General features: G+C 40.6%; 1 protein-coding gene across 1 annotated transcript in view; it reads left to right on the forward strand.

The window, feature by feature from the left end:
- The window catches only part of ptpn4a (protein tyrosine phosphatase non-receptor type 4a), a 213,514-nt gene that overhangs the window by 117,845 nt on the left and 70,441 nt on the right, over positions 1–25,228 (forward strand). The window contains exons 8-11 of the mRNA XM_034186241.1: positions 8,996–9,116; positions 10,303–10,390; positions 14,494–14,582; positions 24,154–24,217. Coding sequence (XP_034042132.1) covers positions 8,996–9,116; positions 10,303–10,390; positions 14,494–14,582; positions 24,154–24,217 — 362 coding nt within the window. The remainder of the gene's footprint in view (positions 1–8,995; positions 9,117–10,302; positions 10,391–14,493; positions 14,583–24,153; positions 24,218–25,228) is intronic.

The raw sequence follows: 25,228 nt of genomic DNA on the forward strand, positions 1-25,228 counted from the left end.
ATTAAGAACAAGTGTTACTTTTTTCTTATCATATGTGTGGTTTTGTAGTTACATGTATGTTGAGATGAGCGTGTTTGTGAGTTTTGTTCTTTCCATGGTGTATGTTCTTCTAAACAAGGCCAATAAAACAAGCAGCGGTGGCCACCACTTCTATTTTTGGATACCAAAATTTAAAGACTTGAAGAGTGGTTTCCGAATTCTGAGAAGACCAGTTAATTTTGTCATTATGGTGTTATACTGACATAAGAGCTGAGAGAATTTTGTTTAAACATCAGTGTGCTTTTAGGACAAATCTAAATTGCAGTACAGCTTTGCAATTCTTGAGTTGTGTATATGACGACGTGTGCAGTGTTGCTGCAGTCTGTTATAGCTCTCTGCTCTTCTGATTGTGTGACAAACACCTCATGGGTTGCATGAGTTACAAAAGCTGGACTACAGTCACGATGTTGCACTGACACGTGCAGCCTGATAATTTGGGTTTAACACTGATCTGCTGTTGAGATTTAGCATTCAGCCCTAGATTTCTAAACGAGCCCCTCTGTCGTCATAATAATTGCTCCTGTCTTAGTCTTTTGTGTGTCTGTTTTACCACTGCGCCGGATTTTATGTTTCCTGCTTTTTCATCTAGTCGTTTGCATCATTGCCCTTTACTCTCTAAGAAAAATATATGCTTACCCCTTTATTTTACTCCATTATCCCTCTCTATACCCTCCGCCATCTTTTTTGTGTCTGTCTGTCTTCCACCTCTCTGGCACATTTCATTGGGAATTTGCACTGCTATATAGGTCAGAGAAGAGATTTAGTCAAAACTATGCACACCATGACACTACTGCTTTCACACATACACACGTCCTCTGCAGCACATTCCATGTTGTTGGTGCTGTCACTGAGCCCACTGCCAGCTCAGATTATGAAAATAAATGTTTGCTTTGGGGAAAAAAGGGCTTGAAGCAGCTGCTATGCTGCTAATTCAGTTCTCTCAGCTCGAGTGCCAGGGCTGATCACACTAAATCCCACACGGAAGCTTGCATTCTCAAAATGCTGCAGATCCTTTACAGTAAATTTCTATGCTGAAATATGACCAGAAAAAGTGTGTGAAAAATACTGTTTATATATATATATACAGTGAGGAAAATAAGTGTTTGAGCACCCTGCGGTTTTGCAAGTTCTCCCACTTAGAATCATCAAATCATGGAGGGGTCTGAAATTTTCATCTTAGGTGCATGTCCACTGTGAGAGACATAATCTTAAAAAAAAAAAAAAAATCCATAAATCACAATGTATGATTTTTTTTTTTTTTTTTTAAATAATTGTATGTTACTGAGCAGGGGTGGTGGCCAAGTGGTTAATGCGCTTGGTTTCAGTGCAGAAGGTTCCGGGTTCAAATCCCACCCCTGCCACATTTCTCCATATAATGTGGAGTTGCGTCAGGAAGGGCATCCGGCGTAAAACCTGTGCCAATTCAACATGCAGATCCACCTTGGATTTGCTGTGGCGACCCCGAGTGCAAACAAGGGAGCAGCCGAAGGGACTTACTTACTATTTGTATGTTACTGCTGCAAATAAGTATTTGAACACCTACCAATCAGCAAGAATTCTGGCTCACACAGACCTGTTAGTTTTTCTTTAAGAAGCCCTCTTATTCTGCACTCTTTACCTGTATTAATTGCACCTGTTTGAACTTGTTACCTGTATAAAAGACACCTGTTCATACACTCAATCAATCACACTCCAACCTGTCCACCATAGCCAAGACCAAAGAGCTGTCTAAGGACCGCAGGGACAAAACTGTAGACCTGCACAAGGCTGGGACTACAGGACAACAGGCAAGTAGCTTGGTAGAAGGCAACAACTGTTATGATTATTTATTAGAAAGTAGAAGAAACACAAGATGACTGTCAATCTCCCTCGGTCTGGGATTCCATGCAAGATCTCACTTTGTGGGGTAAGGATGATTCTGAGAAAGCTCAGAACTACACAGGAGCACCTGGTCAATGACCTGAAGAGAGCTGGGACCACAGTCAGGGCAGCAATGTCCCCCTGCTCAAGCCAGCACATGTCCAGGCCAGTTTGAAGTTCACCAGTGACCATCTGGATGATCCAGAGGAGGCATGGGAGAAGGTCATGTGGTCAGATGAGACCAGAATAGAGCTTTTTGGAATCAACTCCACTTACCATGTTTAGAGGATGAGAACAACCCCAAGAAAACTATCCCAACCGTGAAGCATAGGGGTGGAACCGTCATACTCTGGGGGTGCTCTTCTGCAAAGGGGACAGGATGACTGCACCGTATTGAAGGGAGGATGGATGGGGTCATGTATTGCGAGATTTTGGCAAACAACCTCCTTCCCTCAGTTAGAGCATTGAAGATGGGTCATGGCTGGTTCTGCCAGCATGACAGTGATCCCAAACACACAGCCTGGGCAACTAAGTGGGGGCTCCGTAAGAAGCATTTCAAGGTCCTGGAGTGGCCTGGCCAGTCTCCAGACCTGAACTCAATAGAAAATCTTTGGAGGTGAGCTGAAACTCCAAACCTGAAAGATCTGGAGAAGATCTGTATGGAGGAGTGGACCAAAATCCCTGCTGCAGTGTGTGCAAACCTGGTGAAAAACTACAGGAAACGTTTGACCTCTGTAACTGCAACCAAAGGCTAGTGTACCAAATATTAACATTGATTTTCACAGGTGTTCAAATACTTATTTGCAGCAGTAACATACAAATAAATTATTTAAAAAATCATACATTGTGATTTCCAGATTCTTTTTTTTTTTTTTTTTTAAAGATTGTCTCTCACAGTGGACATGCACCTAAGATGAAAATTTCAGAACCCTCCATAATTTCTAAGTGGGAGAACTTGCAAAATCGCAGGGTGTTAAAATACTTATTTTCCTCACTGTATTAGGGATGTTCATGTTGTATAGTGAAAAAATAAAAGTTGTGAGAGACTTCTGGCCACATGTAGTTTTTGTTCCACGTGGGGTTTTATAGGTGCAGACCAAAATTGAAGTCAATCAGATAAGACTTAGACGTCCCCCAGAGTGACACATTTTCCTCTCCCTTTGCTGGCAAGGCAACATCACCGTAACGGGTGAAGACTCTGATGCCATTATTTTTCTTTTCCGGATACATGTGATGGCTTCTAATCACAAAAAGTGGTGGTTGATTGGTCACCCAGAGGAGAACATTACTGGAATTACTGGATTACTACATGGCTTGTTTGTGGAAAATTGTTGCTTTGTGGGGGACCCTAAACAATGTCCAATTATAATAAAATTTGGCACAGATCTTTTATTTTATTAGTGGAACAAGAAGAACACGTGGCCCAAAAGATTTTGTAATATTTGACATTTTGAACAGGTCTAATATATATTAATAGCTAAGTGGCTTCTGTGTGGGTGCATGTATGTGTATGGCTTCGATCACTGAGAAACCGGGGAGAGCTGGCATTTGCCCTTTGTTATGATTGGGTATTTTGGGTCAAGGATGAATGCTATGCAAACGGAAAGTTGATAGGACTAAGATTTTTGGAGAAATTAGGGATATTACAACCCCTGGCAAAAATTATGGACTCATCGCCCTCAGAGGATGTTCATTCAGTTGTTTAATTTTGTAGAAAAAAAAAAGCAGATCACAGACATGACACAAAACTAAAGTCATTTCAAATGGCAACTTTCTGGCTTTAAGAAACACTATAAGAAATCAGGAAAAAAAAAATTGTGGCAGTCAGTAACGGTTACTTTTTTAGACCAAGCAGAGGGAAAAAAAATATGGAATCACTCAATTCTGAGGAATAAATTATGGAATCACCCTGTAAATTTTCATCCCCAAAACTAACACCTGCATCAAATTAGATCTGCTCGTTAGTCTGCTTCTAAAAAGGAGTGATCACACCTTGGAGAGCTGTTGCACCAAGTGGACTGACATGAATCATGGCTCCAACACGAGAGATGTCAATTGAAACAAAGGAGAGGATTATCAAACTCTTAAGAGGGTAAATCATCACGCAATGTTGCAAAAGCTGTTGGTTGTTCACAGTCAGCTGTGTCTAAACTCTGGACCAAATACAAACAACATGGGAAGGTTGATAAAGGCAAACATACTGGTAGACCAAGGAAGACATCAAAGCGTCAAGACAGAAAACTTAAAGCAGTATGTCTCAAAAATCGAAAATGCACAACAAATGAGGAACGAATGGGAGGAAACTGGAGTCAACGTCTGTGACCGAACTGTAAGAAACCACCTAAAGGAAATGGGATTTACATACAGAAAAGCTAAAAGAAAGCCATCATTAACACCTAAACATAAAAAAACAAGGTTACAATGGGCTAAGGAAAAGCAATCATGGACTGTGGATGACTGGATGAAAGTCATATTCAGTGATGAATCTCGAATCTGCATTGGGCAAGGTGATGATGCTGTAACTTTTGTTTGGTGCCGTTCCAATGAGATTTCTAAAGATGACTGCCTGAAGAGAACATGTAAATTTCCACAGTCATTGATGATATGGGGCTGCATGTCAGGTAAAGGCACTGGGGAGATGGCTGATTACATCGTCATTACATATTACATCATCAATAAATGCACAAGTTTACGTTGATATTTTGGACACTTTTCTTATCCCATCAATTGAAAGGATGTTTGGGGATGATGAAATCATTTTTCAAGATGATAATGCATCTTGCCATAGAGCAAAAACTGTGAAAACATTCCTTGCAAAAAGACACATAGGGTCAATGTCATGGCCTGCAAATAGTCCGGATCTTAATCCAATTGAAAATCTTTGGTGGAAGTTGAAGAAAATGGTCCATGACATGGCTCCAACCTGCAAAGCTGATCTGGCAACAGCAATCAGAGAAAGTTGGAGCCAGATTGATGAAGAGTACTGTTTGTCACTCATTAAGTCCATGCCTCAGAGACTGCAAGCTGTTATAAAAGCCAGAGGTGGTGCAACAAAATACTAGTGATGTGTTGGAGCGTTCTTTTGTTTTCATGATTCCATAATTTTTTCCTCAGAATTGAGTGATTCCATATTTTTTTTCCCTCTGCTTGGTCTAAAAAGTAACCGTTACTGCCACAATTTTTTTTTCCTTTTTTCTTACAGTGTTTCTTAAAGCCAGAAGTTGCCATTTGAAATGACTTTAGTTTTGTGTCATGTCTGTGATCTGCTTTTTTTCTACAAAATTAAACAAGTGAATGAACATCCTCCGACGCCGGTGATTCCGTAATTTTTGCCAGGGGTTATAGCTGACACAATTATGGCTCGAAGTAGAGTGAACTCAGTGTCTTTAGTACAGCATAACATAGAATAATGTCATAAATAATAAAAGAATATGGTTAGGTGAATTGGAAACTTTATAATTGCCCAGGTCTCCCTTGCAAAAGATATCTTGATCTCAGTGGGACTAACTTGGTTAAATAAAGGTTAAATAAAAAAGTTAGATAAATTTGTTGAAGCTGGTCTCCCCTCCAGCACAATTGGCAGGTTATTATTTAGTGGAGATTTGTACATAGACCGGCAATCGGCCAAACCATTTATCGGACCTACCAAACAAGCCGGACCACCTTTAGCAGATAGTTATGATCTCTGTTAACTGTGCATAATGTACATTTCTCTCTGAATAGATGTAGCCGCTGGTAGATAAGCGAATTGGAATCGATTCTTTGGTCACTGTGCTCAGGCTTCTGGCTTGTGAATTAATCTCTGGGCCTTTTATGTGAAGGGATGCTTTTCTTGAGCTTCAACTCCTTGCTAGTGAGCTAATGGCTGCTGGGATTCAATTTAAGCTCTTTGTCTCCGAAGAGCCTGAAAGCTGCACAGATTTTGGAATCATATCACTGGCTGCCTGAAAATTGCTAATAAGACTTCCTCCAAACATAAATGTTGGCTCAGGGGGAAAGGGTGGGGGCGACTACCATGTCCTTCAATCTGTTTACTTGTCCATTTGTCCTGTTTGTGCAATTCTATTAAACAGTTTGGATTTCAGTGAAATGTCACACAGTGGTAGCACAACATATGAAGATGACCAATAAATGTTTGCTGACATCTTCAAAGGCAAATAATTGAATTTTGTTTGTTTAATTAATGCATCATACTGTTTGATGTTACACTTAAGTGCAACTCATCTGAAACTGCTCATGAATTTCAGTGGACCTTCACACAGTAGTAGCTTGCAATGTGAGGATGTGCATGGGAGATGGGGGGGGGATCCAGCCTTAAGTCATATCACTTTTCTCTTTGTTACATGACCTTTGAGGTCAGCCTTGAGGTCAAAAGTGTTAACTCAGTTTGGAGTTTTGTTTTAGGAAAGTTCACCATTGGCAGAATTTATCAAAAGTATATGGTGTGTCAGTGAATAAAAAAGCAATAATTCTCATAAGTTAGTCCTGACATGATAAGGTAGCTTTGGCGTTGTCCATATATTGTGTTTTACAGCATTAAGTCACACCTGTTTAAAAAAAAAAAAAAAAAAAAAAAGGGCTTTTGAAGAGGGGAAACAAAACAGATATATATTATACTCGAGTATACGAGGGGGGATTGAGAAGTTTGGAGCCTGATTCCAAAAAAGTAGGGTGTGGTTCTCTAGCGTTTGCTTTCTAAGACATCAGCATTTTTAAATGTTGCACCAAGTGAGTCAGCAGTCACATTCTTGAGAAATGTTTGTTTTTCCGAATGCAGAAGATGTAGTTTCTGATAGCAAGAGAACAGAGAGATATCTTTCTGAACTCCACAATATTATATGAGCAGTTAGATTAAAAAAATTAATAAATAAACATAATCATTTGTTAGAGCTGTTGGCCAATGAAAAAAAAAAAAATCTAACCAATTGCAAGCTTTGTGATTATTCAAAATCAGTTGCTTAAAATTTTTTTGGTACAAGAAATACATCATTAGGCACATAGAGCAGAAAAATATAATTTGCTCAGGAACATAAAACATCATTCATTAAGAACATTTACAGAAATATTCTATAAAAAAAACTCTGTAACCTATGAATTTAGCAAAAATGCAACATCTTGAATGCATTGAGCATGACTACAAAGTGTATTGTATTTTATTTTTTATATTTTGTGTAATGTAGCAGTTTGCACTTTGCAGACAGGATTTTTTTTTTTTTTTTTTTGTATGATTGTGAAATACATATCACAGATGTCTCAAACAGGAGAATGTCTGTGAAAATGCTCAAGCAACTGTGGACTTCAGAGATGTTTAACATTAACCACCAAACACATTAAAATGTAAAAGGTAGATAAAAATTTATTTTGTCCAGTAGGACCCCTTTAATTATTTGCTCATTTGATCAAGACGATTTCATTTTAAAATTTGCTACTCAAACATTAAGACCTGAATGAAAAACATCAAGATTCAAAAGCTTTTACAAAGTTGGACATGTAAGGTCCAAAGAGGTCTGTGGCTATGTCTGAACTCAAAGCAGGGCTTTTAACTTTCTTTTTTCTTTTTTCTTTTTTTTTTTGGCTCCTGTTATTTTCGTTGACTGTGGGCTCATTTTTTACATCACCTGGAAGTTCTGCACCTCTAAACGGCACAGTCTCGTTTCGAGAGAACTCAAAAATGTCGTTTTTGTGGTGTAACAGTTATGTCACAAATATTCAAAAATTTTGTTTATTTCACAAAAGAAAAATATGCAGTCTATATGTACAACATTTTTCAAAGTGTTCACTAGTGTTGCCAAGCCTGGAAAAAAGAGGTACATGTGGTGCTGGCTCTGTTGTACTGTCTTACTCAACTTGAATTTTCATTCTTACTATCAAGTTTCTGACCCCCAGTTTGCACTTCAGCCTGCCACTCACTACACGATGATACGATGTGCTCATGCCTTATCAGTGCAGCACAGTGCTATATCAACTAAATGTGGAAATGCATTTCAGAAGAACTGCAGAGCACAGCATATGCATTACCATGTGCAGCTGTACCCACAGAGTGAAACATGAGCAGGAGCTGTGCTCTGCACTGCACAGGTTCTCCCATCTGTGGCTGATGCAGAAAGGGAGGGAAAGAAGTTTGCTGTGTGCCTAAAATATACATTTATTTCCTATGTTTGATTAGTTCATGCATACATGTGTGTGCTGTGGTGCTGTGCCAAACTGCTAAGCATGCACAGAAACCTGAGATAGAAAATTGCACCCTGTGTGATAGACATCGTTATTGATTATGTCAATAATAACAAATATTGCCTATTTGAAAAGCTGCACTTGCTTCCAAAATTATTTAAGTATTCACTTCATGTGCAGTAATAATCAAATTGTGGAAACAAACTATATATCAACATTGTACAAGAACCGTGTGAAATTTGGAAGCTTGTTAGCTGATTGTTATAGTTTCTGGCAGTGATAAATGGTGTCAGTTGTCATTTTTCTGTTGTATAGAAAATTTGCCTGTCAAACCAGCCTGCCAGTTCTGTATATCACAGGGTGAAATTTTGGTTTGATAAACCTAAAATGCAACTTGAACAGGTCACTGAAAATTTTCTTGTCAACAAGAGACTGTAACAGAGGGATTTCATCATTGTAGCATTCAGTCTTGCATGTCAGTTGTTCAGCATTGTCTTTGATTACTTTTGGCCTCTCTATAATTTTCTTGTAACACACAGCTGTTGTTTAAAACTGATTACTAGTTCATAATTGTTATGATGTTCCAGAGTCACAGCAATGAAATTCTTGTAAAATGAAGCTGCTCTGTGCTGAACAGCCATACTGTGGTGGTGTGTTGTGAGGCAGTCAACCTGTGCAATTTGCTTAGACAGTAAAATTAAAATGTGTCAACTTGTACTTTTAAGGATCAGTGACAACAAAAAAAAACACTGTAGTTTTGTTGATGAACTTTACACACTGCTTGTCTAATCAAGAGTTTAAATGCAATATAACAAGCTATTTCATGTGAACATCAAGTTCTTGTGTAGCTGCATCTGGTTCGCCTGATTATTTCTTGTGAAAGCCTTTCTTTTGTTCACTCATTGACTTTGAGCTTTCTCTGCAGCTGAATTGGGGGACTACAGTGAAACAGAGCATGCCCCAGGCTACCTTTCTGAATACTGCTTTATTTCCAACCCTTCACAAGACTTCCATAAAGAGGTTGCCAAGCATCACCAGCAGCACAGGTACAGAAACACAGACACACATGTATGCAGTTGTGAATAGAGTACAGTGACTCAGTCACAGTAGATACAGATAAATATGGCCAGGAACAGACGAGCCACAAACAGGGAGTAACACTATGAAATAATATGAAACAGTTGGAGAGTTGTTAAGTCATTCTTAGTGTTTTTCCTGACTCAAAATGAGGTGGTAGTCTACCACAGTTTGGCATATGTACATACACATTTCCAGACTTACTTTTGCAGATTATTTAAAGAAAAAGAAAACAATTGAGAAATTATCACAAAGCATTTTATTTCAATATTGACAGTACTCCTTCAGTAGTTAAAGAAAAAGCCTGGAGCAGTTACTTAAACTAAGTTCTTGTTGACTGGGAGTTGTTCTCTACATACAAACACACACACGCACGCGTATGTATGTATGCATATATATATATATATATATATATATACACACACACTCACACTCAAAAATGACAAGAATATTAGTTGCTCAAGAAATTGGTGGTGAGGGTCTAGTAGTTAAGCAATGGACTTGAGACCAGAGGATCTTCAGTTCAAACCCTCATTTGCCCGGAAAATCACTAAGGACCTTTGGGCAAGGTCCTTAATTCCCAGGTTGCGTCCGTTGTGTAGTCAGTGTCTTGCATGGCAGCACCCTGACGTGTGTGTGAATGGGTGCATGTGATGCATTAATGTAATGTGCGATTGTGCAAATCGTTTGACCAGTTGATGTTGGTATGAAGATGAGTTGCTGCGGTGACAATAGACGGAGAAGAAGGCATAAGTATGATGGAACCATTGACACTTTGACCCAACAACTTTGCTTTAACACTTAAACAAATCCTAGATTAATCTTATACCACTTTGTGATATTTTCTTTGACCAGTTTTTATTATGGTTATATTACAATCAAAATGTTGCATCGTTGTTAGCTGTCCCTTTAACTCCACTTTACATGCTGGTGAGGTCATAAAAAAATGCTGCTTCATGACACAGTTGGGTTCACCAAATTTACAGTTAAAACATTGCTTTTTTGGGGGGGGAATCAAGGTCTTTTTATTTTCTTTTTAGCAGCCATTTCTCTCTGTCTCTTTGCCCTGTCATAGCTCTGATTTCCTGCCACACATGCTATTCTACTTACATATCTTCCCATCTGTGCCTTCTCTCTTCTTGTACCCCCCCACAGTGGTCTATCTCCTGCCCAGTCAGAGTTTAATTATCTAAACACAGCTCGCACGCTGGAACTCTACGGTGTAGAACTGCACTATGCAAGGGTAAGGATCCATTTGGTGTCTGCTAAAGCTTGTCCATTTTGACATGACTGTGTTGATCATTTCCCTAGATGCAGAGTGTTTGTGTTTGTTGTGTGTCATATAATGACGTAAACCTTTTCAGCTCCTCTCTCTCTCGCTCTCTCTCTCTCTCACACTCACACTCTCTCTCTCTCTCACACTCACTCACTCACTCACTCACTCAAAGAAAAAAGTATTTGAGTTCATGGTTTTATGTTTTTGAGCTCATGGACTACCTTTGCAAGATGGGGTTTCTTTTATGAATTTTCTTTAGGATCCCCCAAAATTCAGAGTATGATGGTGCTGTACCTCTGGGTAGGATGCGAATCACCCAATGTTATGCACAATAGTTCTGGAAGCTCTATCATTTTAGCTTTTTCGAACACAAACATAAACCATTTCCTGTATCTTCATCCTCTTAGCTAAAATCACAAATTAAAGTTCAAGACCAAGTTCCTCTTTCATGACATCACTTACAGTACCACTTACCAAGCAAAGTCAAATGCATATAAGATTGGGGAGATACAAATCTGAAAAACAAGTCAAAGGTCCACACTTCTGAAACATTTCACACACTCTCTCTTAAACTAAAAAGTTTGATACCCCAAAATCACAACATTGGAAGGATTCATCCATTTTGCCACAAGTATAAATGTGAAATTTTCAGAAATTTTCCATGGGCTTTAGGGCTTAAACCCCCTCTAAGTTGTCCACAAATGAGTAGGTAAATTTGGGAAACGAGATCTTGTTTGCCTCCCTACAAAACAAACAAACGCACTGCAACACCCTGCTGAAACTTATCAACAAGTCCTAAGGCCTTATTCCTGTATCGTAACGATCTTGGTGAAAATAAACAGAAGTATATTTAAACTTAGCAAGGATATTTGTTCATAAAAATTCACAGCACATAGCCCTGATCATTCAGCGTCCGTTGGGCGGTCATATGCTTGCTGATTGAGTAGCTTAATTAGGGCCCGAGTAGGCAACGTCCTACGAGGACCCTTTTGTAATTGCGCTGTTTATTATTATTATTATTATTATTATTATTATTATTATTTATTATTATTATTCTCACTCTTGAAATCGAAATTTCGGCCTCTTCCCATGCTCAAAAATTCACCTAACTTTCCAAAGTCGTCCAGCCAGATCTGAAATTCGATATTTTGGGGGCGTCGCACATGGTCGCAGAAAAATTGCGAAATAGCGCCCCCTAGAAATTTTCAAAAACCCCTCCGCATTGGGCTTTTTTCGTCGTAGCCTCACGAAATTCGGTACACATTTACCATGCCAGGATGCATGAAAAAGTCTCTTACTGTCATGGTGAAATATCGACAGGAAGTCGGCCATTTTCGTTTTAAGTTTAGATTTTGAGCAAATTTTTGCCATTTTTGGCCATTTCCACTACTTACATTTGAACGAACTCGTCCTAGGGATTTCATCCGATTGCCTTCAAATTTGGTCAAAATCATCACAACACAATGGTGATCAAAAGTTATCAAAAGATTCTAATTAAGTCAAAAGGCGTGGCTGCTAGGGGTCGTCAAACTTTGGCGAGCTTTTTGGAGCACGCCATTTCACTTCGAACGGCTGTCACGCCCACATACTTCATCGTAGATCCTTCAAACTTACTGGACATGATGAGGGCTCCGCCCTCAACATCTACATATCTTAAGTTCCCACCTGCGCCATAGCGCCCCCCGGTGGTGGCGGGAAATGTCCTATTTTTACTTTAAGAGGTCCTGATGTCACATACTTAACCCAATCAACTTCATTCCACTTCTAAAACATGCAGAACAAATTGGTGAACGTAGGCGATGATCGCCGTGAAGTTACGAGTAACGGTATCCGTGTGGCGGCGTGCCGAATATTGCCCATTCGCCATGAAATTACGTTCTTCCTTTTGACAGCTTTAATTTTGTCACATCATCATGAAAATTGAAACACAGGTCAAGCACGACAACCTCTTACAATTCATAGGGGCATCGCCCGTGGGCAGGGCAAAATGCCTCAATAGCGCCCCCTTGAAACTTTCCAAAACCCCTCCCCATAGGGGTTTTTTTGGAGTAGGGAGATGAAAATTGGTACACATGTGTGACTTGCATAGACATACAAAAAAGTCTCTTGCACCATGGGTCTACTCCAAACAGGAAGTTGGCCATTTTGAATTTTCTTCTCATTTTGGCGTGATTTCCACATGTTGTATTTGAACGAACTCCTCCTAGGGATTTTGTCCAATGCACGTCAAATTTCTTCCATATCACCCAGAGACGATACTGACCAAAAGTTATCGAAAGCTTTTCTGTATGTCGAAGGGTGTGGCCGCTATGGTGCCGCCATTTTGACCCTTCGCCATATGAACATTATACTTAAACAGGTACTGAAGTCACATATTTAACCCCATCAACTTCCTTCCACTTCTAAAACATGCAGAACAACTTGGTGAATGTAGGCGATGATCGCCGTGAAGTTACGAGTAACGGTATCCGTGTGGCGGCGTGCCGAATATTGCCCATTCGCCATGAAATTACGTTCTTCCTTTTGACAGCTTTAATTTTGTCACATCATCATGAAAATTGAAACACAGGTCAAGCACGACAACCTCTTACAATTCATAGGGGCATCGCCCGTGGGCAGGGCAAAATGCCTCAATAGCGCCCCCTTGAAACTTTCCAAAACCCCTCCCCATAGGGGTTTTTTTGGAGTAGGGAGATGAAACTTGGTACACATGTGTGACTTGCATAGATGTACAAAAAAGTCTCTTGCACCATGAGTCTACGCCAAACAGGAAGTCGGCCATTTTGCATTTTCTTCTCATTTTGGCGTGATTTCCACATGTTGTATTTGAACGAACTCCTCCTAGGGATTTTGTCCAATGCACGTCAAATTTCTTCCATATCACCCAGAGACGATACTGACCAAAAGTTATCGAAAGCTTTTCTGTATGTCGAAGGGTGTGGCCGCTATGGTGCCGCCATTTTGACCCTTCGCCATATGAACATTATACTTAAACAGGTACTGAAGTCACATATTTAACCCCATCAACTTCCTTCCACTTCTAAAACATGCAGAACAACTTGGTGAATGTAGGCGATGATCGCCGTGAAGTTACGAGTAACGGTATCCGTGTGGCGGCGTGCCGAATATTGCCCATTCGCCATGAAATTACGTTCTTCCTTTTGACAGCTTTAATTTTGTCACATCATCATGAAAATTGAAACACAGGTCAAGCACGACAACCTCTTACAATTCATAGGGGCATCGCCCGTGGGCAGGGCAAAATGCCTCAATAGCGCCCCCTTGAAACTTTCCAAAACCCCTCCCCATAGGGGTTTTTTTGGAGTAGGGAGATGAAACTTGGTACACATGTGTGACTTGCATAGATGTACAAAAAAGTCTCTTGCACCATGAGTCTACGCCAAACAGGAAGTCGGCCATTTTGCATTTTCTACTCATTTTGAAATGATTTCCACATGTTGTATTTGAACGAACTCCTCCTAGGGATTTTGTCCAATGCACTTCAAATTTCTTTGACAGCAACCAAAGATGATACTGACCAAAAGTTATCGAAAGCTTATCTCTATGTTGAAGGGTGTGGCCGCTATGGTGTCTCCATTTTGACCCTTTGCCATGGAACATCAAGTCATGATAACTCCTTCATGCTTTGCCTGATTGACTTGAAACTTCACATGTATGATGACGGTTGGCCCCTGAACACACCCAGCCCCTCTGTTTGTACACTGAGCGCCCCCTAGTGGATGAACCATCAACATGTCATAACTCCTTCATGCATTGTGTGATTTGCTTGAAATTTGAACTGTGGGATGAGTGGTTGCCCCTGTACGCACATGCCCACATCTGGTCACAAGAGAACACACTGCTCTGGGTAGGCGGTCGCGCGGAACGAGGGCCCGTATATGAGTGCTTGCAGTCCTAGTTATTTTTGTATTTTCTTTGGTTTAACCTGTTTTGTTCTTCTGTTCCTGCTTGTTATTACTGCCTATGTTTTGATAATGTCTTGTGTCCACCCTCCAATCCTCACTCAAAAAGTTCATGACTTCAGACATTCTGCTGTTTTCCTCCACCAGGACCAGAGAAACACAGAGATTCTCATTGGGGTGACGTCCGCTGGCATAGTGGTTTACAAGAACCGGGTACGGATCAACTATTTCCCATGGTGAGTACAGAACCACACGTGGCAGGTTGTCATAGCAAGCAGGCAAAGATGGGCACATAAGGCAGAAGTGTTAATGCTCGGTTCACATATCAGACTTTAATGTTCAATTTCAATCTTTGTCACTTTGTAAAACTTGTTTGTAATGATTATTCATATTCATGCTGGTAATTTACTTTTATATCAAGCCTGCAGGTTTACCGCTCTGCCTTAAAAGGCCACATGTGCACAACTGAGTCAGGTATGATGAGAGACAGAAGAGATAATGAGAGAATCAGATGTGCAACAAAAGACAAATATCTACAAAAGTGCACAAAGGATTGAGGTAAACAAGTGCAGAGAAGAGGCAGTTATGTTGAAAAGAGTCAGAATGGAAGATGGAAAATAATGAAGTGGGTGGGGGGGTGGAGAGACTAGAAGGAAAAGAGTCTGACTGTGGAAGAAATGCAAGGCTATACAAGTAACTTTATCTTTGTATAATTTTATAGCTTCTTTCACTTCAGTTTGATCAGTGATCCTGCAATGCAAATACGGGTCTAATAAGCTAAAACAGAAATTTAAAAATGGAATTGTTTGGAATCAATCTTTACTGCTTTTAATAATTCATGCATTTATTGTTGTTGCTATTTTTTGTTGTTGTTGCTATTTTTGTTGTTGTTGTTGTTAATGGACCTTTTTTGTAATGTGATAAAGTGTAAATATTACACTGTCCAGGTGGTACACAAGTTGTATTGTCAATTTTTTTTTATTTGCAGGAAATCCCACAGTGTATTGCAGTTTCACAATATGTATATATTGTAGTGCATCACAATAGCCCATTTATCACAGTACATATTGTATTGTGAGGTCCTTGCCAATACACAGCCCTACTGGAAAGTAAAATTGGGCAAAATAATAAAAATCATCAGTCGACAAGTCGGGGTACCTTTAGTTAATAACTAGTAGATGACTAAAAGTAAGGTTTTTAAATCACTTTGATGTTATAGTCCATAAATAACACATACAATACCGTAACAATGTTTTCTCCATGCTTTAGTTTGACCAATTTTAAGTTGTTGTAATGAACCTTTTCCTGTTGCATGCATGATTTTTGGAAGATATAAATAGCAAACTGTTGAGACTGATTGCAAAAGAAGAATTTTAATCAGGAAGTGAAACACACTTGATAAAGCATTATTTCTGGCATGTTCGAGAAGCATCTTGTCAAAAGGGTCAACAGTTGAGTTCCACCAGCTGGGAGCCTGTGGGACAGGCTGTTGATTGCAGATAATTGGGCAGCTCTGACTTGTGGCTATGTGGAACTGTGTCGATGAGAAAGAAGGTGTTACTTTGGGGCGGCGGGGGTGGGGGTGGAGGGTCATTGATATATTTAAGGCACCAACTGAGCACTGTGTTCTGCTGTTTATTTACATCTCATCATTACTGATGAGGAGAGATCAGATTTCACTTACTGGGAAGTTCAAACTAAGAAGGATGCTGTCACAAACCAGCCCTCTGGTCATCCATCTCTTGCCAGCACCACTTCAGCTGCTTCCAGGAAGCACGTTGCTCAGAAAAACATTAAAATTCTGACCATCAATTCTGTAGTGATTGACATAGCATATTAAGGTTTAAGCCAAAGGTGATCTTTTTCGAGAAGTATAGACATGATTTCAAACATTTTTTTTAGTGAAGGGCTTTATGTTAAAATCTAGGTTTCCTGGAAATGGTGCAAGCATCATACTGGCTCTCTTCATCTTCTTGTCCTTTCTCTGTGTGTTTCTGTCTCTTTTGATCTCTCATTCACCGGCTCTTTAAATTTTCATTCTGTCTCGGAAACACTGAGTCCCACAAGTGTCACATATTTGATCTGTGGGAGGCTAACCGTTATTGGTTTCCATGGGTGGGATAGTAACAGCCCAGATCCTTCGAACTGGTGAAGTGAATCCGCTCACACGTGGGTTTAACACACACACTTTTTTCATACAGTTTGTGTGAGTTCACATGCAGTTTTTATAGATAATCATGAGAACACACCAAGTCCTCTGACCAAAACTGGCAAAACAGTTGGTTTGTGTGCGTAATACAGTGCATGTGTGTGAGAGCATGACAACATGTATTCAGCTGGGCTAAATTTGGTGCCCAGCAGTGGTGTCGCTAACAGCTGTGCTCTGAGAGAGAGAGAGAGAGAGGGAGAGGGAGAGAGAGAGAAGTGTCTTTGATCAAAACTCAACATTTCTGCCTGTTTACTGCTTTAAATCGGTCACTTCTTGTGTCATCTCTCCTTTCTGGGGGTCAGGTAGGAAGGAGGGCAAACATATATAGATTTTAGCTTCTTTCCTTCCTGTTTGGGTTCATGGCAGCCTGACAAATGAGCTACACTTACAGGGAGCATGACTCACACTGTGTGTGTGTGTGTGTGTGTGTGTGTGTGTGTGTGTGTGTGTGTGTGTGTGTGTGTGTGTGTGTGTGTGTGTGTGTGTGTGTGTTGGCCCATCCAAGTGTGTGTAAGCATGTAAAATATATTTAGCAGAGTAGCGATGAGTCACAGCAGCAGAGCTGTAGAAAGGGATTGTTACTCGCCTGCTCATCGGCAGACTTCTTAACATTATTTTAAATCATTTCTGCATCATAGAAATGAAAAGTGCACCACTAGGTGATAAACACAAGCATATCACTGCTAATGGGTGGAAGGGCAAAGGTCTGCATCTAACTGTCCATCTACCAGTTGATCTCTTAAGTGCAACTCCTCCGAAACAGATTTTGGGATTTCAGTGTTACTTCACAAAATGTTGAGATGTGCGTGACTTGGAAAATTATTTGGGTGCAGCTCTGCTAAGCAGTCAACAGTGAAGATGGGCCTAACCTGGAATATAAATTGTAAAATTTATGGAAGGATCAGATGAAAAGGCAAAGCCAGTGATTTGCTATTTGCTGTCTGCATGCTTTGCTGGAGCTTTCTCTTCCTTTTACATTCAGGGTGAAAAGAGGTAAAAAATATGACCATTTATGACAAAGTTAGCTACAGATATGTAAAACTGTTGAGAATATTAGGGGTCCCCCCCACCTCTTTCTTTAGGCACATTTTTTTTCTTTGTTCAAATGTGAATAGGAATTATGAAACAGAAATAGAATTCAACAACTTCAATCAGATCTAATTCACATCATCCATTTGGTCCTCATACCACCAGTCTGGGCTGCTACCAAATGTCATCTTCATATAGTCGGCACGGGGGCGATAAATGTCAACTCCATGTAGCAGTATGAAATATAAATGGGCAGTTTGCCCATTTACTAAATAGTTATTTAATCACAGTAATGACAGGAACAGCATCATATTACTATGAAGTGGTTGCTAAAAGAAAAAGTCCTCATTTAATGTAATTAAAATGGAGTGATTTCTGTTCACATTTTAACATGTCGAGCATTAGTTGTGTTAAATACTAACACATAAGATGGACACATAAGTGGTTTTCATATGGAAGATGTTATACAGGGGTATCACAAATTTTAGCTGGCCATGCCAATCTCTTTATTTCAGTGCCACACACTTTTAATGATGATACCCAATAAATTGACTTATGTCAATCAAATCTATTGATTGTTATAGGAGGTCATTGCAGCAGGTCCGATCTAGCAGTTTGGGTTCGGTGTGTTGCTGCATTTACCATTTCAATTTTCAATTTATTCAGTTTTATATAACACCAAATCACAACAATGCTGCCTCAAGCCCCTTCACACAAGTAAGGTCTAACCTTACCAACCCCTAGAGCAAGTACACAGGTGGCAGTGGTAAGGGAAAAACTCCCTCTGATGATATTGAGGAAGAAACCTCAAGCAGACTGGACTCAGATTGGTGACCCACTGACTACCCCATTCTAACGGTTACAAGCTGAAGAAACAGAAAACACAAAATCAAAACACCATAACATAATAAAAGATGCATTTGATGAGAAGCCCACACAGGCATTTATTCCACAGGCAGAGGTCATCCAGCATGCCTCATGCCATCAGTGGGCCTGTTCCCGCAGCAGAGTCCATTCCAAATGCAGACTGCAGTGTGCTGCATTAGCTTCAAGCATGGCGTCTTGCGGTCAGTCTGGCACCCTGCGGTCTGTAGACGTCAATCCTGCAATCCTATGTGACGTTATGTGCACATCGGATAGAGAGAAAAAGAGCAGAATCGGTCGGCCAGAAAAACTATACTGAAGGTATAATTCATCAGCATAAAATCAACAGGAACACAGAAAAAATACTAAGATGATCGGCAGCTGCGAGCTCTAAGCTTCGCTAACAGACCCAGAATTTAGATGAAATTGAGGCCGAGACCCATTCCATTGCTAATAAAATGAATTTAAAATAATAAGAAGCATATTTCCATACTATGCCGGTATGATAGCCATACGAGAGGGAGAAGAAATGCATCTTAAATCTGGACGTGAAAGTCTCTACAGAATTATTGCCATAGGGAGATCATTCCACAAAACAGGTGCACAATAAGCAAAGGCTCTGTGGCCCGCAGACTTTTTATTCACCCTAGGAACACAAAATAGTCTTGCACCTGAGAACGCAGAGCCCGGGCCGGTACGTAGGGTGTGATTATTTCGGCTAAGTAACGAGGTGCTAGTCTGTGAATAGTTTTAGAAGTTTATACCAGAACCTTAAAATCTGCCCTCACAGAGACAGGAAGCCAGTGAATTTGCCAAAATGGGTGCAATGTGGTTGAACTTTTCTGCTTCCTGTCAAGAGTCTGGCAGCAGCATTTTGAACCAATTGGAGACCCCTAATTTGATGACTGTGGTAAACCAGAAAATAGAACATTGCAGTAGTAGAAGAAATAAATGCATGGATCAGGGTCTCTGCATCAGCCATAGACAAGATGGGACAAATCTTAGCTATATTTCACAGGTGGAAGAAAGCAGTCCGAGTAATATCTCTGTCTTCAAATCATAATGTGGGATCAAAAATCACCCCAAGGTTCCTCACTTTAACAGTAAGATGTATAACACACAAGCCTAGGTTAAGCGTTAGCTGATCAAACTGATTCTGGTGTCTCGCTGGATCAAGAACCATCATTTCAGTTGTCCAAATTCAAAAGTAAATTGCTGGACATCCAGCTTCTCACTGACACAAGGCAATCTTCTAAGGGTTTTATGTGTATGAAATTACCAGCAGTTATTGGCATGTAGAACTGAGTGTCTTCAGCGTAGCAATGAAAGGTAATCCCAAAATGCCACAATATATGCCGAAGGGGTGCTGTATAAGGGTAGAAAATCAGGGAGCCTAAGGCGGACCCTGATGGAACCCCACATTTCATATCACCAAGGTTGGAGGTAGTGTTGTTGTACAAGACACAATGAGACTGGTTAGGTACAATGTCAACCATGCAAGGACTTTCCCAGTAATCCCAAAAAGATTCTCCAGTCTATCAAGTAGAATACAGTGATCCACCATATCAAACACAGAGCTAAAATCTAACAGTACCACAACTGTAGTGGTGTCTGAATCCATTGCAGTCAGAGTATCATTTACCACTTTAGTGAGAGCTGTCTCTGTGGAATGACATGTTCTAAATACAGACTAGGCATGCACTGATGCCCAGTATCGGGTATCAGCCTGGTACTTCATTTACTCGTACTCGTAGTCATAAAATGTGTCTGATACTCCGACTCGATACGCCGTTACAGCAGCGTGGTGTTAACCTCTCAATGTGGGATTTTCACGTGCACACTCCAACCACTACTTTTTTCATACCTTTTGAACACTGTGGCTTTAACAATGATGCAGCTAATTTATGGATTATTACAGGCTTTTATGTAATTTACTCATAAGTCAAATACACCTTTCAATACTGTCCACTGATTGGCTGAAAGCTGCTGTCCATCATGCGGAGTAAATTCACACACACAGTAAATAAAATGTCTTACCTGTTCGTTTCAGTGGAATTCATCATCATATGATTATATGAATAAAAATAATTCACATAAAGCTTCCAGAGTTTGGAACATAACATCTCAAAACACTTTAATTCCTCGTGTGGCTGAAAAAAGTTCCTCCGTGACTTCAGCAGTTTGTGCTGCAGTTCCTCCATCAGAACTCCGATCAGGGCTTCAGTGGCTGAGCTTGTACATCAGGTTGGTGAGTTTCTGCCCTTGTTTTGGGTGTTCAGGCATCTCGGTCTGCTACAGGGGTAATCCGTTTGCGGAATCTCTGTGCGCTGTGGTTGGAACCTCCGCTCGCCTCCATGAGCTGCTCTTTGCGGCAGAAGTTGGTTCACTGTGCCACATTATCCCTCTGGGGCTGACACCGTCGTATATGACGTGTTGTATGGCTGGGGGGCCTGGCTGCCTTTTTGTTTCTGTCTTTTGTTTTTCCTTCCAGGTGGCTTGCATTTGGGACTGAGTGGCTGTGTTGCTGAGGTTATCAGGACCTCACCCTGATCACCTGCGGCTCGTCAGGACTCACAGCTGAGGTGTATCTATATGGATTGGAACATGGTGGCATTTAAGACTGGAGTATACAGTGTGTATTTGCCAGAAACTCGACCTTGTGACCAGACGGGTGAGATCGTCGTCTCGGGAGCCATCTCATCATCAGTGGATGCAGAGAACGTCCAGGGTTTGATGCACGGTCTGTGAAAGAGGAGGGGGTGAGGTCTCACGCTCGTCAGCACACTTCCTGAGGTACGTTAGATTTTGTGACTAACATTTATACAGTCAGTAAATGTGGTGTCCCTCACACCTTTATTATATTGAGCTGTATGTTAGTCATGTATCGGCTTCCACTGCAGTGGAGTTTTGTGAACTGGATGTTCCATGCCTGCAGGTTGGGAAGCTGATTAGTAATCAAGCCAGGAAGTGTTTGCTGTTTATGTACACCTTTAAGTGTTCTCTCTGTGTGTAGAGTGTGGACTCACATAATGGTTCCTTCTTTCACAGACTCGGTTTGTTGCGGCCACCTGGGGGGTGTCGGCGGGGTCCTTGGGTCCGAACAGCTTCTGGCTCCGGACCGTTAGCGCTGCTGGGAGCGCACCACGCCAGACCGCACTTTCTGTTATTTTTGTATCACTGTTATGTATTAAATTCAGTTAGCCTTTGTACCGTGCTCTGCTTATTTCATACTGGGTCCTTCAAACGCTGGTCGGTTCTCCGAGCTGCGTCCGACACATAACATGACGGCTGGGACCAAGCTTTATTAAATTATAAATAACTTTTTAATTATATGAGATAGAAACTTACTTTTTTTTTGCTGAAAAGTTAACTCCGCGGACTTTCGAGCCAGCCATCGGCCATCTTTGTACTCCTCATAGAAGCTGTGTGATGACGTGCGGAATGCGAGTGTCCTATCGGAATTGGTTCATCGTCACATGGTTTTCCAAAATCCAATCGTAGGGCAGATTTACCTCGTGATAAACCAAAGATCATTTTCAGGAGTGATATCTTACTAGTTGGCCCATTTCAATAGGCTACTAACTCCTCCAATGTGCCCTGCGCCATATTACGCACAGCGAAAGTGAAAGCAGATGGAGAGCAAACAAAGAGTGTGTAACTGTCAGGATTGCTCCACTAGTTTGCATTTGAATGTTACTGGATTACTCTGTGGCTCCCTCCCTCTGGTGTAAAGCACTGTTTACCATATCAATGGGGAGAGGGAGAGGGGTTGCTCCTCAGACTGTAGGAGCCAAAGTGTGAAATGAAATCTGATTGCAGAGTCAGACAGAAGACTCCAAAACACAGCAGAAATAGAAATTTGTGATGTAACCTTTGTGTAATAGCAGACAGAAATTGCTTTGGGATGAAGACAGACAAAAACGCATAGACCATTTTCTATATATTGTTCAAACTGTGCCTTTGTGTTTATTGCTTGAACTTTTTTGTTGTACAGTCTTTCACACAAGACCTCAAATTACCTTTATAAAGTCCCAAAACAGTTATTATAGTTTGCTGTGTGTTTTGAATAAATGTGTGTGGAAAATTATTTTCCACTTTACTTTTTCCTTTATTTCTGATTGTAAACCTTTATTACACTTATAAAACACAACAAAAGCATATATATTATGAAAGAACAGGTTGTCCTGGGAATAAAAAGAAACATAAAACTTGATTGTGGGATGCAGGGAGAGCTGTTAACAGCAATAATAAAACATTTATGCCAGGCGAGTGAACTGTCCAAAAAATTCCCTCGGACCCCAGAGGGTTAATTATACAGCTCAGCTGAGCCATTTAATTAATAATTCTGTCTGAACAGGAGGAAATTATCCCATGAATCACAGAGAAAAATAATGTTAAAATTACTACGTTTTGCCTTGTGTTGCGACACCGTGTGTGGGCGCGTGCAACACAGTGTCACGTTTGTTAAGAAACACACGGTTAATGTTAAACAACAATTTGTTGTAGTGAAAAAGTGAAGTTACACGATTTAAGTGAAATATTTGTAAATAACAACAAAGCTAATGATATTGGTAGCATTTACAGTTAAAAACTAAGCAACAACTGTTGAATAAAACATTTTCAAAGTAATCATAAAACTGTAATGGTATCATTAAGTATTCGTATCGTTACTCGGTATCGACGAGTTCCAAAATGTATGTACTCGTACTTCTACTCGGTCTGGAAAAAAGTGATGTCGGTGTACCTCTAATGCAGACTGCAGTGGTTTAAAGAGATTCTTCTCAGCATGGTGGCCCATGAGCTGCTCTGAAACCACTTTACCCAGAACTTAGAACAAAATGGTAGATTTGATATCGGCCTATAATTTTTCAATACACTATGGCAGGGGTAGGTAGTGAGGGCCGGTGGGATGCTGATGAGCTTGTCCCCTGAACATAAACACCTGGTCGTCAATGAAATCACCTGCTGAGGTGATTGGTAGCAAGGAAAACCTCAGCTCTTCACGGCACGACTGCCCAGCCCTGCACTAGGTTCAAGCTTAGACTTCTTTAGCAATGGTTTAATCACCGCAGATTTGAAACATTTAGGAACAGATCCTGAGGTTAGTGATAGATGAATCATTTCTAGTACAGTAGGCCCAAGAGTGAGCCACAGGTACTTAAACAGTTTTGTCTAAGGTCCCTACAGAACCACCCTTGGTCTCATTTGGAAACCAAGGGCCCACAACTCGTCCACCCCTATATTTCCTGAGTGTAGCCATCTGTCTGCCACAGCCAGGTATTACTTCGGCATTTCCTGAGCCTTGTCCTGTTGTTTGGGTTATCAACAGTGACACGCCCACATGTTGGATCACGCTGTGGAAAACTTGCCACTTGTTTATAGTGTTGTAAATGATGTTTCCTCACAATGCTAGTAGTACTGAGTCTGCCGAAGTAATTGCTTATTTAACATAAGGTAATTCCAGATGTACACGAGAGTCCTGGTACGAAATGTATCCCGCTATCATCTTGGATCACTGGTTCTAGTCCACTTCTTAACCACCTTAGAGTAAGAGTGAAAGCACCAGGCCTAGTATATTTATATGACCCATAATTTTTAGAAACAGTAAGACTTTAATTAACACTGTTTTAAGCCACCTTATTGACTTCTTTCACCTCAAACATACTGTCTCCCCTCCCTCCAATTTTGTTCTTGTTCCCTTCCAGGTTGAAAATAGTGAAAATCTCCTTCAAGTGCAAACAGTTTTTCATCCAGCTGAAAAGAGAGGTGGTGAGTGGACACACATGTACACTTAACTGTTGAGAAACCGACTCCCTCCAGCAGTTTGTTTCTATTTTGGTATAGAGGAGGTTATCCTTGGTGTGTGTTTGCCATAAATACTGTGTGGTAAACATTAGGTGAGCTGTATGTCTGTGTAATCAGGGTGAGATTAACCCTCTGTTGTCTTTGTCCTCATTGTCTCACGTTTAATCCTCCTGTGTGTGTCTGCACTCCCTCCTCTTTCTCACATCTCCACAAAACAACATCCACAGTGACAGAGCTGTCATATTCAATTGATGTGTGTTTCCTCAACAAATATTGGTGTTGTCACAATGCCAAGCAGATCAACTCTTGAAAGAAAATTGAATTTTTCCCTTTGCTTGCTTCTCCAGCGAGAGGAGAGTTATTGCTGAGATTAATTATATTGGGCTTTTATTATGTGACTGGGCGGTTAGAGATAAGAATCTGTCTGTTGATCTGTCCAAGAGTCTTAAGCGCAACTCCTCCTAAACTGATTCGGGGATTTCAAACAAAACCACACAATAGTGTTAAGCTCCTTTCACACAGGGCCCACTTCGAGTTGTGTCATGCATCGTCATGACAACGCCACGTGGATGCAACCTAGTGCTGAGATGATGGAGCTCAATGCCACAACAACACGAGGGACGGAAAGGATGAAGCGAATCGGACGCCAAAAATTAAACATGTTTAATTTTTTCTGCATCAAGCACAGGACACAAAAAAGGAAGTGGTTTCAACACAAGTCAGGGCATCGCAACAGTACTCAATGTGACTGGAAGCCACACCCTCACAATGCAACGTTACCTAATGCCAATTTCCTGCAGTGTTCCATTGTTCCCGAAGTATAAATCACGCAGGATTGTTTTTATACCGTGTACACAATTAAGTAAAAACTACACGCTCAAAGAGCACAGAAAAAAGAGCTCATCGTGGCTGTTGCAGCAGCTCCTCGCTTTTAAATTCTCTCACAGCTGTGTTTAAATCAAGTCCATAAAAGTC

Source organism: Thalassophryne amazonica, chromosome 14 (assembly GCF_902500255.1).
Source record: "Thalassophryne amazonica chromosome 14, fThaAma1.1, whole genome shotgun sequence".
Classification (NCBI taxonomy): Eukaryota; Metazoa; Chordata; class Actinopteri; order Batrachoidiformes; family Batrachoididae; genus Thalassophryne; species Thalassophryne amazonica.